The sequence below is a fragment of the Sesamum indicum genome, linkage group LG1 (genome assembly GCF_000512975.1).
Source record: "Sesamum indicum cultivar Zhongzhi No. 13 linkage group LG1, S_indicum_v1.0, whole genome shotgun sequence".
Taxonomy (NCBI): domain Eukaryota; kingdom Viridiplantae; phylum Streptophyta; class Magnoliopsida; order Lamiales; family Pedaliaceae; genus Sesamum; species Sesamum indicum.
In genome coordinates, this window is record NC_026145.1 from 8,612,593 (window position 1) to 8,632,473 (window position 19,881).

General features: G+C 35.9%; 3 protein-coding genes across 8 annotated transcripts in view; all 3 read right to left on the bottom strand.

The window, feature by feature from the left end:
* LOC105159292 (phosphatidylinositol/phosphatidylcholine transfer protein SFH12) lies at nucleotides 44–7,102 on the bottom strand. 2 transcript variants are annotated; one of them, XM_011076310.2, is made up of 8 exons: nucleotides 6,955–7,102; nucleotides 5,037–5,654; nucleotides 4,094–4,266; nucleotides 3,234–3,329; nucleotides 1,649–1,905; nucleotides 848–1,068; nucleotides 663–719; nucleotides 381–580 (listed from the first exon to the last, which is right to left on the bottom strand). In XM_011076310.2, the coding sequence occupies exons 2-8, from the start codon at nucleotides 5,340–5,342 to the stop codon at nucleotides 521–523; spliced, it is 1,170 nt and encodes a 389-aa protein (XP_011074612.1). In that variant the 5' UTR covers nucleotides 5,343–5,654; nucleotides 6,955–7,102; the 3' UTR covers nucleotides 381–520. The 2 variants fall into 2 exon arrangements, with proteins under 2 accessions (XP_011074606.1, XP_011074612.1); XM_011076304.2 differs by having other exon boundaries at nucleotides 44–719.
* LOC105159303 (extra-large guanine nucleotide-binding protein 3) lies at nucleotides 8,475–15,154 on the bottom strand. Of its 5 annotated transcripts, none has more exons than XM_011076314.2 (10): nucleotides 14,854–15,154; nucleotides 14,272–14,451; nucleotides 13,079–14,106; nucleotides 12,841–12,978; nucleotides 11,707–11,811; nucleotides 11,431–11,610; nucleotides 10,315–10,492; nucleotides 9,882–10,129; nucleotides 9,392–9,564; nucleotides 8,702–9,299 (listed from the first exon to the last, which is right to left on the bottom strand). In XM_011076314.2, the coding sequence occupies exons 3-10, from the start codon at nucleotides 14,045–14,047 to the stop codon at nucleotides 8,702–8,704; spliced, it is 2,589 nt and encodes an 862-aa protein (XP_011074616.1). In that variant the 5' UTR covers nucleotides 14,048–14,106; nucleotides 14,272–14,451; nucleotides 14,854–15,154. The 5 variants fall into 5 exon arrangements, with proteins under 5 accessions (XP_020548971.1, XP_011074616.1, XP_011074621.1 ...); XM_011076319.2 differs by lacking the exon at nucleotides 14,854–15,154 and adding an exon at nucleotides 14,534–14,668; XM_020693306.1 differs by lacking the exon at nucleotides 14,854–15,154 and adding an exon at nucleotides 14,586–14,602.
* LOC105159321 (phosphomevalonate kinase, peroxisomal) overlaps nucleotides 18,416–19,881 on the bottom strand; it is a 6,649-nt gene continuing 5,183 nt past the window's right edge. Inside the window, exons 10-11 of the mRNA XM_011076340.2 lie at nucleotides 19,366–19,488; nucleotides 18,416–18,904 (exon numbers count right to left, since the gene is read on the bottom strand). Of these exons, the coding sequence (XP_011074642.1) occupies nucleotides 18,638–18,904; nucleotides 19,366–19,488 (390 nt within the window). The 3' untranslated portion in view covers nucleotides 18,416–18,637. The remainder of the gene's footprint in view (nucleotides 18,905–19,365; nucleotides 19,489–19,881) is intronic.

Genomic DNA, 19,881 nt, shown 5'->3' on the forward strand with positions numbered 1-19,881 from the left:
CAACGTCAACGAATATGGAAAAGTGTGCAATAAAAACAAATTGTTGCAAGCATTTGGTAATTTATTGAAGAGCTTCAACATTTTTAGCTATATACGAAATGATTAAATAACACGTGAACCTCCCAATGAATACAGCTGCAACTGAACTGTGGGTCTTATCTTCCAGCAGTCATTGACATCGACTCCATCAGCACAAGTACAAGATACACTGGAAAAAAGATTACTATGGCACCTATAAATACATGATGAAATCTGCAACTTGCCTATTATTCCTAACATTACCTCGACACATGCCTAAGGCTTTGTTCAGAAATGTAGGGATCCAGAATGAAGAAGACGATCCTTCTCATGTATCATGGGGGTAAACTTGGACGGCTTTCAGGATTGTAAATTCCCTCAATAAAAGCAACCAACACCCAGATAATGAGAATGCCTATAACAGCAGCCCGTATTGTTCGACTGCAGTCACCACCCATAATCATATCATACTGATAAATTGGTTGGAAGTCCTCCACATTGACTATATCTGGGACTGACTCCACACTGCCAGTAGGGCTCTCCAAAGTTCGCCGTGGAATGCCTGCGTCAAGCATAGCACATCTTTCACAAGTGCATAGCCCACCGAGATAGGACGGAAGTGTCTGGAAACACTCGGAGAGTACCTTACGATATGCTTCTCCTTCAATTCTCAGTTTCTGCTTGGTGGCAGGTTTAAGAACCTGGAGTTCAAGCCCCGCATTAGCACAGAACAATAGTCCAACCTATTCTCTTACTCTCACCTCTACTGAGGCCCACATTTTGTCAAAATAAAGCACACTTACTAATTCAATTCGAGTCAGACACTTACTTGTATAAATGTTTGGGCAATAACACGAACAACTGAAGGGAGCCGTATAACAATTAAACACCCCAAAACATTGGGAAAGTGATCTTGCAGAAGATTACAGCAGTATCTCATCGTTTGCATGGGAAATCTGAGTGGAGATAGCCCTTGACAATCAACTAAAACAGTTATCTGGGGATTTTCACCATCAATCAAATGCAGGACACCATGCTCCACCTGAGATACTTCACTCAAAAATGTTTTATGAGTTGAGCATGACATTTTAGGCTCTTATCAAATATAAAATATGATAATGGCAAAAGCATGCACAGGTCCTTCTACAATTCCATATAAAACACCCTTTAATCTCAACTTCGAGGAAGATAATCACAACATTTTGATTTAAGCAGATTGACGAAATAGTCAATGAATCAATAAAGCTCAATTGCAAATGCTTATGCAGCAGAAAGACTATATTTTATAATTCATGGTGAGTACATAGATCATATTACGCGAACATTTGCTTGTAGAAATAAACCGCAGCATCAAACCACATCTGTAATATTAGTTGATTTAAGAGAATCTCAAGTTTTCTTAACATCTACAAAGTGGATCAGATGGGGAACAAAATCAAAAAGAGATCAAGGATAGCTCCAAAGTTGAGCTGCTTTGACTTTTCCATCTCAGAGGAAAAGTTCGTCGCTTTTCTTCTTAATAATCTTACCTCAGGATAGTACAGAACAAAAGCTCTGCTACTGAAAAGTAGGAACGTTTATGTTAAGATCAAAATATGCCATAACTTGGAGTAGAAGCAGAAAAGCTCACCAACAGCCTGAGCAAAGCGAGGTCTATCATGAGATGGCAAACTGATGCAGGCCAGGCCAAGACGGACAATAAGACAGGGTCGATTTTTCACATCTAATCCATGCCAGAAGATCATATTTGACCACCTCTCGAGTTCCTCTCCATAGAGAATTCTGTAAGTCTCCCTCCAACGTATTGTTTTCTTTACAGATGATAGCAAGCTTGGTAAATCACCATTTGCAGCTACATAAAATCTCCGGAGGTCCTCTTTATTAAGTCTGCAAAAACACGACTATGTCATGGCCCAAGAGAGCCAAGGAACACAAAAGACACACAAGCCTACTGGAGATTTGTGCTAGAAGGATAAAAAAGGGATATGGATTATATTGGAGAACCTAAATCAACCTTTTATCAATTACTATAGTAGTCTTAGTAGTGTTTTCTTACAAACAATCTTCCATAAATATTGGGGCACTTGAAACAAACCAAACCAAAGATCTTACTCTGTTGGATGCACTTGAAAAAGTCAACCAGCAGAAAGGTCGAAGATGAAAACTGAAAAGACTATTTAGTAATTTCTTCGTTCAACTGGAAGAGGATCAAGTTTATGGTCAATGGTTTTGACACTTATGACTATCTCTGCGTATAGTGATTATACGTACTAGAGATATGGTGATACACTGCATAATCTGAAGGCCTGAAGGCTGATAATCTGATAAAATATAAGGAGCAAATTATAACAAAGGAATAATCACACCGCCTTCCTATGAAATTTAGTGTAACTACAAATAGACCTGTGGTTTGGGAAATGACACCGTGTCCCTGATGTTTGTTTTCGTCCAACAAATAGATCCATTTCTGTAGACCCATCAGATAGTAAAATTATGAAATTTGTTGCCAACAAAAAAGTTCAATGAAAATTTATATTTATCCTCGAGTCATTTATTACATACTTATTGCAGGTCAAATAATTATTTTTGCAAAACTACCCTTATAACGATTTAGCATGTGAGGATATATAAGGGAAGTTTGATTAAAAAAAATATATATGACCCAAAATAAATATGTAATAAATTAGTGAGAGGCAAAAATGGACTTTCATTCAACTTTTTTGTTAATATCTATTATTGAGATGTATCTATCTGTTGGACAAAGACAAATATCAGGGTCCTAGATGTAATTTTCCAAACGACATGTAATAACACGAAACCTCAAGGGAGGATGTAATTTTCCAAACGACATGTAATAACACGAAACCTCAAGGGAGCAGTCTAATCATCCCTATAACAAATGGAAGGGATTTTGACACAAGAAAAAATACAACACAAGACAGTTCTTTTTGGTTAGTATAGTAATTAATTGCAATCAAGATACAGTGAAACAGCATCGACGAAGTTTCTGCACTCTCAAACATCACGTAGAACTGAGAACCCAACAGAGCATAAGAGAAGAAAGAGAAAGCATTGACACGGAAAAAACAAAATGTGCAGTAGAAATGAGAAAGAAAAGGACCCAGAAAAGACACATAACTTTGGCTCTAGATATTCGTATCTTCTCTCTATTTCTTTACTTTCATTCAACAGATAATGAATACGTAAAAATCCACCTTTCTGGCAATGTCATCCCTTGATTTTCCAGCTCTCTACATAGGTGGTTCAACCAGTCAGTAGACAAAAGGTCTTGAGGATTCTCATCGGCAATTCTGTACAGTGAACAAAAATTAGAGATCGAGAGGCCCAAAGAATAGATATTTCTGAATGTCTCACAGTCAACAGAATAAATAGTTCACATAGGTATAGTTTCTGAGCTCTAGAAAAGCCAATGTAAGATGTCTAAGAATTAAAAGCTTCCCATACGTCTTTCCTATGTTGAATCCAGATGATGAGAAATTGTTGAAACATTTATTTTAGCATAGAGTTTATAATTGTAATAAGAAATGCATAAAAGAGAAAAAAATGATGTAAATACTATTATCCACCCTAGCAAGCAAAATAGCAGCATTCAGACTTCAACGGAAAAAATAAGAAAAGCATGAAGGGGACAAAAAATGGAAAAAAGTACACTGCACAGAATTTGAAAGAAATGTGTTAGCTAAACTATTCTTAGGAATACATACACAACATATGCCAAAATACCGAAGGGAACCAAAAAAAAAAAAAAGAGAGACAGAGAAGAGTATGAAAATGGCCTGCAATTAGAGTCCAGGCACATGACCAAGAGCAAAGGTTCCAAAATCTTTTGGCTATGAACTTCTTTCCAGGCAGCATTTTGTTTATCAAGCTCATTTCAATTATCCACCTAAACCGCAAGCACTATCATCTTTTGTTTTCTTAGATACAATTTATCTCCCGATAGAGTGAGGAAACTAAAGGTGTGAGTGTCTCCTAGAGGCAAACTGACAAATGTCATCGAGAAAATCAATGAATTAATAAATGTATAATATGAATAAGGTACCACTTCATGTACCTCATACTCTGATTACATCGTAAAGATGGGGATCCTGAAAGAGATTCTGAACTCAATTGGGAATCATCATTGCTAGGAGAATTTTCAGTATCATCCAAGAAAAAATTGCTGCAGTCTGAATGATCAGAGAAAGCATTCACAATAGAGAGCACTAATAATGGCTGCGAAATCATCTGAAGCCAAACACAATCGACAAGTGAAGTCAAAAATGTAGAGAATAAACATACTCAAGAATGAAACAACTAAAACAAAGTTATGCAAATTGTTTGAGTGTTAGTCAACAGCTAAATATCATTTCCTCACATTGTCCCATGCATTCCAAATTGTTCCTTCAACAGTGGTAACATCAGTTAAGGAATGTAACAAATACATAGGATTGCATATAATACCTCCACTACTCATTGATATATACTTATTCGAGACTATAGAAAACTGAACACACTTATAATAGAAATCTAAACAACCTAAATACTGGAAACCATGAGGTAATCTGAAAATTGTCTCAAAAAATCCTTTTGAAATAAATAAGGTACTCTCTAAATGCTATAAAAATCTAAACACTGACATCTCCCAGTCAAATTTCAACTTGCCCATAGAGCAACAGCACTACTCTTGAAGAAAAGAAAATGTCAAATTGACGCACAAATTCAGAACAAATAACACTGGGAGCATTTCCAAGTGACAGATGGTCCCTAAAAATCCCTAGTAGCAATGTTACAACAGAAGTTCAATTCTTGAAAAACAGGGGAGCAATTTTGCTGGTTGTTATAGGAACTACATATTTGTAAAGCCATTCATGCTTCCCAAGAATAACATGGCCCCAAAGTCCACATGTATTTTGTAAATGTATAAGTTTGGATGTTACAATTTGTCAAACTGCGTCGACAAACAGCATGCCAGGTTCAACTGTGAAACAAATAGACCAAACCTTTCAAGAACCAACCTGCATTCCTTTGACCAAGAACCCAAAAGGCTTCCAGCACTGTATCCATTTGAGCGGGGGATAACAAAGAACTTGTAAACCTTGCAACCCAGTCCAGAGAAAAGGACACTTGGCCCTTGAAAACCTCCGTACAGTCTCCAATGCAATAGTTTTAATAAGAAAAGATGCCACCTTACCACTAGTTCCCTTTCCAACTTCCCATTTATTTGACGTTATTGGTCTTAAAGGCTGACGTGCAAGAGATTTAGGGCTAGAAGCAATCGAAAGACTATTGGACACATTTTTGTTATTGACAAAATTAGCCATGTCAGAATATCTCCAAGAGGAATATGGTCAAATCAGTCACTCATTGAAAAGGACGGGATTAGTAGAACTCTTTGAGGAATGAAATAAGAAATGCAAAGATATTTTCAGGGGAGACAAGACCGGATGTCAATTCGAAATTATTTAAGAGAGTGGATAGTCACGACTTACATCTATTTGCTAATGATAATTTTAAGATGGATATGAGAAATATCATGGATCAGAATTCAGGATGTCAAAATGAAGGTGCTCAGTCCATGTAAATGAAGCTCCTGTTGGAATCATCTCGAGGTAGAATATAGGTACAATGAGAACCTGCAAGAACATGCATGCTGCATCTTAGCCATCAAACTCTTTCATATAGAAACACAAAACACCATTCAGCATGCAAACAAAGTTTCTTTAACATGCCAAGCAGATATTTCAAACTAGATGAGCTATAGTTATTACTTTCTCTTAACAGAGAAATAGGAGAACTCAAGAACTAGTGCCAATCACAGGAGACAGCTAACAAGTAATAGTAGCAAGATGGTAAGCTTTTAAGTTTACATGTAAATAAAATGAATTGACAAAAGTGTGGTGCATGATTTATAAGGCAAACATAAATAAGTGAAGAACAGTATTTTAGCGACCAGATGGTCATTTCAACCATGAGTAAAACATGCATATCAATCATATTCACATAAGGTGGGAAATTATATGGACCACATAATCATTGTACTGTCTTGACCTAATAGCAACTGAAGCTAGCATGAAATCAATTAACTAATGATACAAATCTGTTGAGTTAGATAGCATCAAAATAAAAGCTGTTGGCATTGGTGTCAATACTTTTGTATATGTGATATTGTGCAGATATATGCATTCAAAAAAAAAAAAAACAAGCAAACAAACACTTGGATAAGTTTGGTGTTTGTTTGAATGAAAATAAAGCAAAGGTCGGATATCATCAGATATCATCATTAATCACATGTTGCTAATAAACAAGTATTAGGACCTCCACAAGCTACAAAAACTAGTGAATTTTAAATGATCTTACAAATTTTGCTATCTATATCCTCTAATTGGAACAACATCACCTGACATGAACTATCCTCTCTGATGCATGTGACTTCCGTGTGACTCATACGACACCACGCTCATATTACATAAAAAATCTAAATATTGATCATGAAATAAGCTCTTCTCCCCAATGTTCTTATACATCAAGCCGCGCTAACTAACTACCACCGCACACGCCAACAAATCGTCATGGCACACAAACAGAAATTTTATTCACCGTTATACTTCCATTTAACGTTTTGAACACCAAAATAGTCACACGCAATGTCCGTCACGTGAATCGGCGAAAATGAACACCCCAAAGTACAACAACGTGACCAAAACAATCCGATCCGAACCGAACCAGGCTTCAAAACACGCACAGAGACAAATGCAAACCTCAAACACATTTTTCTCCAACTGATTCCTGACTCTCAATTAACACAGTAACCCGCCCCGAAAATACAATCCAATTACGCAACAAACAGGATTTTCCAAAATTCGTACAACGATCAAACAGAAACAAATTAAGAGAAAAGAAGACGTAATCCGAAAAAGGAGAGAAAAGCTTTACCTGGTCGATGGGAGCGTGGAGTAGAGAGAATTTCTGGTAAGTGAGAATAAAAGAATGTAGGTGAAGATTGAAGAAGGTTTGAGTAGAAATGAGCGGTGATGGTGCGGGGCCCGCCCCGCTTCGATGCTTCAAGTACGGTTTGTATCCATCGAACCGGATTCGCCCCATTTTCCCGAGTCAAATGCAAATTAAATAAAAGACAAACACGATTTTATTTTTTTAGGTAAAGGCGCAATTGGTCAAAGTAAGATATTCAGAATTTTAAATTTCGGTGTAATAAAAACCATTATGAAACTCTACTCCTAATAATATTCATTACCCAAAAAGACATTAGGAGGCTGTTTTCCTAAGCTTATATGCTTCTTAAAATGTCCAGTTAAGATAAAAAAAATTTAATTTATTTTTTTTTTGAAAAATTATAAGATTTTAAAATAAAATATTTTAAATTTTATAAATAAATTCGCTTCAGCCAACTTTTTTAGAACGTCTTATAAACTCTTTGATTTCAACACTCAATATAATTGATGGTTTCCTCCCTAAAGCCAAAATTACTATATATATTACTTTAAATTTTAATAGCTTGATGACTATTATTATAGTATAATAAGTTTATTATATCAAATACTCAAATATTTTATTTTTACTAATACTTTAAGACCATGTGTATATGAATAAAAGGATGACAGGATAAATTTGAATTAAATGTTTGATAAAAAGAATTCAAGATTAATTCTAAATAGTTTGTTTTGTTATATTATTTAGGTTGGATAAAATACAAACCTATTATTAACTTATTTTTAAATGGGAAATGACATGTATACCCTTATGAGTTGTAACATCCATCACTTTTTCTTCTTCTTCTTCATAGCCTTCATTATTTGTGGAAAATTGTTTCTACTGCTATGTGTTATTTCTATTGTAATAGTAGGTGTTGATTAAATTTAATTTATTCGATATTATTAATCATGTTTTTCCATTCTAATTGGAAGGGCCCCAAGGAAAAGGGGTAGGACGAAAAAGACAAAGGGGGTAGCCGGTAGGGAAAAGGAAGAAGACAGGAAGACGATGGGAGCAAATGGTTATTATACAGTATAGTGGTGGATTGAGTTATTCAATTTCTACTGTCGTGAGTTGGTTATTATACAATAGTATAGTGGTGGATTGAGTTATTCAAGTTTTACGGGCTCCTGTTTGGGAATGTAAACAGGCCACTTATTTAGAAAAGTGAACAGAACCCAAATACTTATTTTAAAAATAAAATTCAATAGGTTTAGGTTTTAAAATATAAGATGTTTCAAATAAATTTAGTATCTAAATTACGACAGGTTTATTTGTGAGAATGAAATGAGGGGAGGCCAAGACTCCATTTTAACTCACACCAATAGCGACACTAAGTATGGACCAAACCCAAAGTCGCACTACTTAGCTTTGCGCCGTGGTCTCCACCAGCAATCTAGTAAATTGCTCAACCTTCAACCAAATAGGCTGGTAGTTGCAATTAAATAGACAGAGACAGCCCCCAGATTCTTAATCCATCCAAAATTTTTACATCAAATAATCAATGACACCATATACAGTCACAATCAGAAGTTCCAACAGACTGATGTTAGAAACATAAATATCAATATCCTGCAGAAAAAAAAAAAAAAAACAAAAACAAAAAATGAGACAAAAAATTTATTCGTTTGGTAGTTCTTTATCCTCCATCTATGTACAATCATAATTGGATTTCTCAAGAACTACAGTTTCATTCTTGGCGGACGAATGGTGAGGAGCTGACATCTGTTGTGCTGTAAAACGAGTCTTCTGCACCGCCATAGTAGTTCTCTTCCTTCTCATCGTCCCACCTCACAACTTCCCGTATATATTTGAAGGCCTCGTCTACCGTGGGCCGGTCCCTAGCTCTCGTTTGCCAAACGAAGAGCTTTCGACCGGTGAGTGAAGCGTAGAGGTCCTTGAACTTCATGGCTACATAGAAGTAAGCTTGGTGGGCTAGGGATTGGTTGTTGTTGTGGGGTCGCACAGGGCTGAAATCAGTGAACCATTCGCACGTACCCAGAGGAGCGCGGTTGATCTTGTCTTCAAAAAGGTCATACTTATTCAAGATGAGGACAAATGGGGTGTCTTTGAAACAAGGATGTCTGATCATCATCTCAAAGAGTTGTTTACTTTGAATCATCTTGTTCTGGAGCAGCACACCGCTGCCAGAGCTCTCTGGGGAAATCCAGACCTGATCGTAATCGCTCAATGCAACACAGAAAACTACAGCTCGGACGTCCTCGAACATTTCCACCCACTTGCAACCTTCATTCATCCCCTTGGCGTTTACTCTAATAAGTTGATACCTGATACAGGAAAGATCGAGGAAAATATAAACGGAACTTGAGAAGTAGTATAAAATAACACAACAATGATGTCAGACAAAAAAAGCACTTACTTGGTCAGGGGAGGGGGTGCTGATTCCAGATTTTCTGCATATGTCTCTGACATTGGGCTGCGATCATCCATGGTGAACTCCATAAAAGCCAAGCCGTTACCTTGAGTCACCCCTTCAGCATACAGTATATCACGGTCTGATGGTTCATACTCATTGCTTGATATTTCAACCGCCTGGGGAAGAAACCGAGGGTGTCAGTAGACATTTCTTGAAGCAAATGCAATGATCAGTTTTCAACACGAGTAGAAACTGATACGAGGATAACCAATATTACTGATGTATAGAGCGAGCAAGAACAGCAAAGCTCGGATTCTGAGTTGATATTTTCATACAGGCCAAAAATTTTATGCACAAATAGTAGCTAGAGACTAATGCAACGTCCATGGGTTAAAATTAGGTTTCATATTACAAGTAATTTCCAGAACCAAAATCAGCAAAGAGACAGACGGTTAAAACAATCTAAAATTACTAAAAAGTCGAGAAATGATACCCTGCTCAAGAAGTACTCAGCCACATCAGGTAGAAAGTGAAGTTCATTCTTTCTTCGGTATGTTTCTTGTATAGCAGGATCTCTCCACACTTCTTCGACAAGTGGAGCATATTCACGGGTCGCAGCAGGAAAGAATGCATCTAAATCTCCAGTGGCTATGATGTCGAGGAGCCAGTCGGAGAAATGCTTCAACCTTGGATTGAGGGAATAAATACACTGGTTACGTTCGTTGGAGTCTGTGCCTTCCCCTGCATAAATTTCAAATTCAATCACAAAACGAAGCTGAGGCACCTCGAAGTGGGACCGAAATTTTTTACTGCAATATTCATCATTAATTACACAACTGTATAGCAGCCCAAGTATAACATGCCAAGACTGTCTACAACTACACAACAGAATAGAACATCCAATTTTCGACTTCTTTGATTAATACCTGATTCGGAGACTATCTCGTCAGAACCTTGCCCTTTGGACTGTGATATAGCCTCCTCCTCAAAGCGTTCCCTACCATCAAGAAGAATGCTGAGATACTTGTACATGTTGCTTTGAATCATAAGCTTGATATCCTGTAGTTCCTCGGGAGTAAATTTGCTTCCGTACAAAAATTTGGCCTGTTTAGGTATAGAGGTTACAAGAATCAATTATGTGCACAGGAACAAAATTTGAACCGAAATTATGGAAAGTGATCGGCTTAAATGAAAGAAATCATGTTAGACATTCAAGACCGAGTGCAGCCAACTGGGCCCCATCATGGATCACCACAACTGCATCGTTCTAAAGGAATTATGAATGTATCTAGGTATCACATAAGTATGTTGACAATTCAGAAACATGATATGCAACATTAAATACGAAGATCTAAACATGATATGCAACATTAAATTGAATACATGGGCATTGAATGCGTTCTCCATCCTCCAATTTAAGTTGAATTTTCAATGACAGCAAACCACCAATTCATTTATGTACGACTCACGGAGCTGATTATTTTGAGTAAATCATGATTAACTTACTTTGCAGCTGTTGGAGTTGAAATCATTAATTAAAAGATAATATGAAAACAGTGTTTATACTTCAAGATTCCGTATGTTTAAAATCAGATTATTATGGCAATATTTAATCTCATAATTTTCTTACATAACAGGAGAGCAAATATTTACGGGGAAACCATTGTCAATCATAGAAAATCAACAGTAGATTCCTAATTCGAATGACTTACATGAATTCCAGAGGGATAAAGCTCAGGTGCTGACCTCACATTTAAGAGGCATTAGATGAAAACAGAAGGAAAAGCAAATATATCACAGCAATACAAGATCTTCAAAGAAGAAGTGGTAACATGGAAGCTCTAGTTTATATTGAATCTTCAATAAATTCCTCCAAAATGCACTAGATCGCGAAAACTAGCTCTACTGATTTTCTTGATTGAAAGATGGCTTTCGGTTGCCTCATAGGAATCTATTTGGCTAATGTCATAGTGGAAGTTTAGACAATATTGGATTTCATAATACCTCTATAGCATATCTTTTGACAACCTCATCAGGATTACCTGCTTGAAAATAGTGCTGGTCCCAGAGCCTTGGGGTCCAAGGAGAAGAAGCTTCTGGATCCTTTTCTGTTCTAGATAATTTGGTACAGTCGTATAGTTACTAGGCTCATCCCTGTGTCCCTGAGGCTGACCTTGAGGTACAGGCAAAGAAAACAACGAGCAGACAAATCGGGTGGATGCCTAGTGAAATTAGATTCAAAGTGTTGGTGAAAAGTCCCAGTTGCGATGCTACTATTTTTGGAATGCATATATCATACGTCTTCTTAAAATACATACCTTCTCCCAGATATTTCCTCTGATATTATTTTGGCCTTCCTCCTCATATCGACCATCATCATACACCCAAAAATGGGTATCACGAGGGCATTGCACGTTTGCAAGCTAAATCACATGCAAAAAAATATTTATAACCTCACAGTCAGGCACATAAAACGCATTCATCCATTATGAGAACCATGATATTGATGGCCCACTACTTAATTTATTGAAAACTGAAAGAAATTGCATCTACTTGCATGTAACTTGCTGCATGTGAAATAATAATCAGGATTTGTTGCAAGAATTTAATTGAAGCGACAAACTAAGGGCCAGTTTAGAAGTTCAAAACTTTGTCCTATCTTCAGCTGTTTATCAGTTGCAAATAGTATAAATGGAGTTGGATAATCATCGAAACATACAATTCAAATTCTTAAAGCAAGCTCAACAATATTACATTGTAAAAACACAGGATGCAGCACTATAAAGATTTGCTGGAGGAAAAAAATATACATTAGTCACTTGAGTATGAGTTTTTCGCTAAAATTAAGAAGTTTTAAAAGACAATAATAGGACATAGGAGGTATGAGAACAGAACTTTGGGCCTAACGAATGAGCTGTCAAATGACAAGGGAAAAGGGTTGGCAGCTTTTGGTTGAAAAAAGAATGCCCTACATGTAAATAAAGACAAAAGGTTATGAGATCTGTGGAGTCAGTCCAAGAACTATCTTGGAATACAGACAAAAGCAATGCATAGAAAGACTTGACCAAGGAAAGCTCTAGCTGATCTAGGTCTAAGAAAGGGAATCCAACAAATAAATCTACCAACTATCAGAAAAGGAATTAATTAATGGTTGGAGGAAAGGCAGCTAGCAAATAATTTGAGACGGAACAGTAGACAGCTGACAGGTAAAAGCATCTTAAAGCCAAGCTTTCAGCAAATATAGAGGGACTACGTTAGATATACCATAAACTTGTGAACAACATAAATCCCAAGATAAGGGAGCTCAGGATAGAGCTATGACATTTCATTAGGTCATAATTATTTTCTCCAGATTTTATCCACAATATTAGCCTAAAGTATGCACATCCGAATATATATAGTAACTCTAGCATGCTTATACTTAAAATGGCAGTCATGAAACAAGGACCAACCTTCAGTACTCTTAGCTCAAGTTTTGTGATTTCTCGACCATTCATGTAGACCTCAGTATTCCCATTGCTTGCATGAGGACTAAGTTTTCCTGTGAAATTCAAGTTTGAACTAATAATTCTATCAGGCTTTTCTCCCTCCTGTCAAGTTGACAAATATAAACTGTATAAGCATATTTACTTTCCAGGGAGAATTTGATAGCATAAATAAGAAGGTTATAAGCAATAAAGAATGATTCACCTTTCCCCAAAGACCTGATTCCTTGTCATACCAATATCTGCCTGGCTTCAGTTTCCTAGGAGGTAAAGGGCATCCAAAAAGTTCTGCCATCTCCTCTGGTTTTAGGGGATACCCATTCACAATCAGCTGCTCTGGTCGAAGCTGATTAGCAGCACACTCTTTTTCAGCCTTCATTATATGTTTGACTTCCAAAGGACTAAGAAGACGTGATAACACCCTAGAATGTTTACCCAATTTGGACCTCTTCGACTCATCAATCGGCTCCCCTATGCAAGTAACACATTTACGCCCTTCTGGCATAGAACCCATTGCTCTGAGCACACAGTTGCTGCAATATTTTGCATCACAAACCAGGCAGGATTCTTTAGTTTCCCACTTCCCTTTTCCACACCTATAACAAACTCTCGTTTTCTTTCTCTTCTTCTTTTCTTTGGTGACACCAACATATTCAGGAAATACTTGTTTGTCGGTATCTACCACTCTCCTTTCAGATCTATCAACAGTATTAAAGGTGACCACTGTGGCTCTTCTTCCTTCATTGGCAGGTTCTTTTGGAACATTACTCTGTCGGCTGTGCACTGAACCGGGGGAACCGGATGCAGAAGGAGATGAAAAATCATCATTCTGCAGAACGGACACCACAGATTCTGAACTTCCCGACATCCTAGGACTATGATGAGGTTGACTCGTAACCCTTGCAATACGAGACATGGGCAAAGGGATTGGTTCTACTACAGGGGCATTATCACGAGTCACTGATCTTCTAGATTCTGAAATGGGTTCAGCAATTGGAATTGCATCAGCGTTCATGTCGAGTGGTTCCACTCTGGGGACCTCATATAAAACTGGAGGCCCTTTATACTCCAGAGCTATTGAATAATCCATCTTGTCCTCATCAGGAATGGGCGCCCCTGGAGGAAGCATTTTCCTCACCATCTCCCTCCAATCCTCTGCCCCATGTTCGTCCATCTTCCCTTACACCAATCTTTCTTCTCTATCTCTCGGCACGGCCCAAATTTTTCAAACACCTGTAATTTTAATATCCAAAAACTCAAGACATGAAGTTTCCACAAGAACCAAACAAGATTTATAATACGGGATAGATGAACAAATTCGGGTGTAATATAACGTTCAACCCCAACAAAAACTTGAGTCAACTTATGGAGTTAGAGTGCAGAATCCCAAATTTATACCAAAAGGGATAATTCAAAAGAGCACAGCTCAAAGACATTTCTTCGCCCACAACACCAAGATAAGATCTCTGCACCTTTGCCTGGTTTTACTAAAAACCTTCAAATTGGAAACAATTCAATCACAAATACCACCAAGATTTAAATCCCAGAAGATCAACCGTCCAAGCACGCTCTTTTCAGCTGAAAAACATTCCAAAAAACAAACATTCAGATTAAAAACAAAAAACAAAATTCAAGAAACTTTCAAGTCAAAGTTGTTAACTTGTAAAGGAAAGCTTCAAGATTCAGGAAGTTGAAATTTTTCAGAGTCCTACTTCAAGTAAAATACTATATAATCCAACCCCCATTATAAAAATCGACTTTCAGCATTCAAAACCAACTTTGCTACATGACGCCATCTGTAATATATATAGATATACATACAAAATTATCAGTTTTTAAGTACATAGATAAAGATGGGCATTCAGAAATGTCAACAAAAAAGTGGGAAAAAAATAAACTTTACAGAAAGATAAAGGCTTTACGCATAAAAGAGCAGGAAAAAAGAGTGAAACACAAAGAACTTTTCAAGTAAATATGTACCTGAGAAAAGGGAAGTTATGAAGGTGAATGAATCAACCCAGAAGTTAAAAAAAATACAAGTAACAAAGGCTGCTTTTTCAAAGGCTTTCAACCTCTGGAAATCAAAAAAGGGGTAAAAGTCTCAACGAATCTACCCTTTTGAGGAAGAGAGCATAAAAACATAGTACATAAAAGCAACATCTTCCCATATAGATACACAAGGATTATATGTATAGTTTGGAGGTGAGAAGATGATTTTCTAGAGAGAGAGGGAGAGAGATGAGGTGGATCCTCGTGGGTGCACGGTTTGGACTGTGCAGTGTTCGGTAATGATGATGAGGATGGAAGGAAAAACGCTTTGGGTGAGCGCGTGTTTCATACGCCCCGTGCGCCGCGAGTGGGCTTCTCTAATTAGTGGGATCGGCAATTGACACGGTAAAATTGAATCCCCAGTACAGCACCTGAAATTTAGTGTAATTTCAAAAGGACCCCAATATTTTCATGATTACCCTGATTTACCCCAAAGTTTCTTAATCTTGGGTTTGTTGAATGGTTGAATACACTTTTGTATCTCTGTATTATTCATATAGTTGCATTCACATACATTAACAAATATGACAGAAAACGAAATACTCCTAATAAAATAATTTATTAATGATATGACAAAAATACCCTTCTTATTTCCGAGTTTAGTACGCGCAATTATAGTTTAAAAAGTAAACAATGTATGTAAATATGATGTTGTAATTTTGAATTAGATTACATATTAAAATCCATAGATTAAGAAGTAAGAAATTGAGAGAAGTGCTTCTGTCCCACATAGGAATACGGTGGAAAATAAAGTGGGCATTGATGTGTATATAAGGTGGATGTAGGGGGTGAGTGTTTTTACACTTAATTTTTATCCCGCATTGGAAGTCTATATCCAAAATAAACTCGTTACATTGAATTCAAATCCAAATTGTATTTGAAATGTTATAGAGACTAAAGTGAACATGAGGTTGCCCCACATACACGAGTTGTTATTTTGTGTTTGGTTTCATAAATTGATAACACATCGTAAAACAGCACATCTAACTGCCCGTCTCCATTATTGTTCCAACGTGGGTATTTTGTGTTTGATTTCATAAATTGATAATATATCCGATTGTCAATTTCAAAACGAAAATACACTTATCATGTGATTGGTCATTTTTTCTAAATTGTATATCAACAAATATATTACATTTATCATATAATTAATTCAAATCGAATCAAACTCGATTCAAATTAAAAAATTTCAATTGCCACTAAAAGACAATAGCCAACCATCACTTCAAAGCATTGTATAAAAATGAACTACACTTATTTTCCTATGTTATATTTTGGTGCAGTAATAATAGTATATAATATTATTGTGTGCATGTGACATTGGTACACCAAAATTACTTATTTACATCACTCTCCAACAAAATATGAGTCCTTTTTTTCTCTAGGAAGCGTACATAGTACAGTATGCAGTAATTTTGTTGCTCCCCACATCATTAATGTTAAAGTGGGTCCCAAAAATAGCCTGATCCGGTACCAGACAATCAATACTCCCTTGATGCTGCAGTTGCATTATTCATCTACCCCTATCATCCCATCACACATTGTTTTTTTTATATATCAAGCAATATTTTTATTTAATCAATATGAAAATATAAATAATAATAATAATAAATAAATTATAAGAATTCATATATAATAAAAAAAATATCCATATGTTTGATATAACTCGAATTTATAATCTTAAATTTATCTATAAAATTTTAATGAAAAATCATTTATTCTTGTCGCCTCCATTTGATCTTTTTGTTTTTATCCATGATTGTGCAAGAAAATTTTTTAATTTGGTTCATTTTTTAACATATTATTGCATAAATAAATTTAATGTGTACTGGTTAAAATTAAATTAGTTGTAGTAATTGATGATCATATTCATTATAATACGAGTTTTTTTTTTTTTTTGGAAAATAATTATGTTTTATACCAGAAAGCTCGCGGATTCTCTGTAACACCACCAGAATACGTAACATGAATTTTTATGTGACTCAAATATACAGTAAATTACAACAAGTTCTCTTGTAGTTTGATTTCATTACAATTACATTTTCGTTGTTTAAAAAATTACAAATACTCCCTACAATGAGCTATTACGATGGGACATTTGTAATTTTAGGGTTTTTTTTTTTTTTTTTTTTTTTTTTTTTTTTGTAATTTTGGGTATTTACGATTATGTCAAATTTCAAGAAAACCCATTATAATTTATCCTAAAATCTATGAGAAAACCCATTATATAGATAGATGACGTGGATTTCAAAGGCATATCATATAAGAGAAGAAAGATTTATGGGATGTCTGAAATAGTTTTTGCTTTTGTAGTAGGATTTGGGGGTTAAGTGGTTGTAAAAATTGGAAGTGTTGAATAATAAAAAGTGAAAAAAAAAAAAAGGGTCAAGTTTGAATATTTGAAAAAATGACTTAATATTTATAATTTTACCAATAATCTGCAAAAATTATAAAACAAAAATACTCTTAATACCAATTTGGAGAAAATTGCACTTTTGGTCCCATATAATAAAGAATATTGCTCTTTTGGTTTCATATTTACAATTTTTAGAACATTTGATTTTATAGGCTAAAAATATATAGTATTTGGGATTAAAAAATGCAACAACTTTTTATTCTATGGATCAAATGTGCCAAAAGTTTTATCCTATAAGATAAAAAAATGCTATAATATTTTATATTATAAGACCAAATATGCTAATCTGAATAAAACATGCAATACTCTCTATCTTAAGGGACCAAAAGTGCAATTTTCCCACTCAATTGTAGCAAAAAATACCGACTGCAATAGACGTGATTACAAGAGTTGTTTTCTTTTCTTTTTTGTTAATGGTTTTTTTACTTGAAATCAAGGGTATTTTGATTCATCGTATGAGGACAAACGTGACAATTCCATCATACAAAATAAGAAAGCGTGGTTTGAAATTTCAAAAAAAAAAAAAAAAAGAGTTAGAACAATGCCATGTGAAAACGTACTATGAAGAATAATCCAGGCAGACATTTGTTTGTGAAGATTTGATTATATAGGCAAATATAAGCAAGGAAGGAGCATATTCCCTCAAAATGCAAATTAGTCGCACTTTGAAAGATTATTCCCACTTCTGATATATGACATTTTGAGCTATTATCTTCAAAATATTTTAAGTAAAAGTTTAAATGGAATGATAATTAAATCGAAAGAAAGCTTTATTCTAGAATGATTCCACAAAAGGTAAATTAGATCGACAGCTCCTGATGTTAGATCAAATTGTACAAACACCCTTTATGTTACCCCTAAGGAATATCAATGTAATATTTTTCAAGAGAGAATTGTGTAAGTTTTACATTTGAATATGGGAGGTTTGTGTATTCTGACCGAATTTCAGAGGGTGTCAATGTAATAACAATAAAAAAAAACGTCATGAATCTGACTTGACCATATTGTCATAATGCCCCCTTAAACTATGAAAAGTATATTTTTCACCCCCCAAATAATCAACCAAACTAGTGTTTCTGCCCCTCTATCAATCAGATTTGGATATCAAACAAATGGCTGAAAGAGATTTATTCTGTAAAATACATTCTTGGAAACAAATACAACAGACAACATTTTCCTTATTTTCTTGCACTAAATAGAATTTTTTGCTTTCTCAATAATCAGTAGGAAACTGTATCAGGATACTTCACGTTGCTTTGGTGCAATTGTCTGTCCATGTAGTACTAGTATTTTTTATGTTTACTCAATATAAATTGAGGAAACAGCACCTGTAACTTCTGCAGCTCGTGGGTCACTGTTTTCTAAGCAGACGCCACGTGGGTCCTCTCTCACTAGCAAGGCGAGAACATTGAGGGAACTCCAAACTTTGATCACATTGCTGCTTGAAGCCCCCAAGGTGATGGCAAAGACTGCGTCGAACCCGCCTGCACCAGGAACGCCAGCCAAGAGCACTCCTTCCGTGTTCATTGTGGTGTCCAGCAGTTGAGTTTGTGATTCTGGTTCTATCTGCAGAAGGCAGGAATACATGATCAAGCAAAGGGTGAAATAGGTATTACAGGATAGTAGTGCATTGGAGGTGTTGGAGCGTTTGAATTTAGAGCATGCTAAGGCCACTGAGGGAAATTTAGTTCAGAGCGAATTTGTTCAATCCAATCCGCTCACATGGCAACTAGATTATATTTGTCATTTAATTGGTGTACAATCAACGGAGAGCGGCCAATCACACGGTACATATAACAAACCAGCTATAGAATCTTAATAAAAGGTTTCAAGGATAAATTAAACAGAATTTACAATCATTGCAAGCCCCTTTGATGTCAAAGGGGAAGCAATGAGGAAATAAGAGAGAAAGGGAGAAAATGTTATCAGTGTAATTATATTATTGCTATCAGTTGCAAGAACACACATAGTGATAAACACAGAAATGAAGTGAGAAACAAGCTTCAAAATGGAGAAAAAGAACCTACAGGAATTCCGGCAGCCTCGCCCATCTTCCGCATGTTATATCTGATAACAAGCATGGCATCTCTAGCTCCTAATAGTGCTTTAACCACTTCTGTTTCGTTCGGTTCGACAGCTACCTCTGTCCACTGTTAAAAGATTCAGTTTATATACAAGAATTAAAGTTGCACGTAGGAATGCCTGGGCATGTGCTTTCAGAGAGACAGAGAGGGAGAGAGGGCAGGGACGGAGGGTTAGAACAATTTGACCTTAAGTCAACACTGCTACTGTATCTGGTTATAAAAACAAAAGTGGACCCACTCCAGGGCTAATATTTCTAGAAAATGCTTCGACAAGATGCAAAGGGAATAAAACTCTCGATATCTTCTGAATTGACACTCAATAAAAAAACAGACATCACTGCAGTTTGTTTATGTATAGATGCATAATTACGTTAAATCAAATCACTAGAACTTTGAATTGATATGTAAGACATTGCCATCAGCTATTAAAGAAGTGATTATAGAAAGTTGAAACTAAAG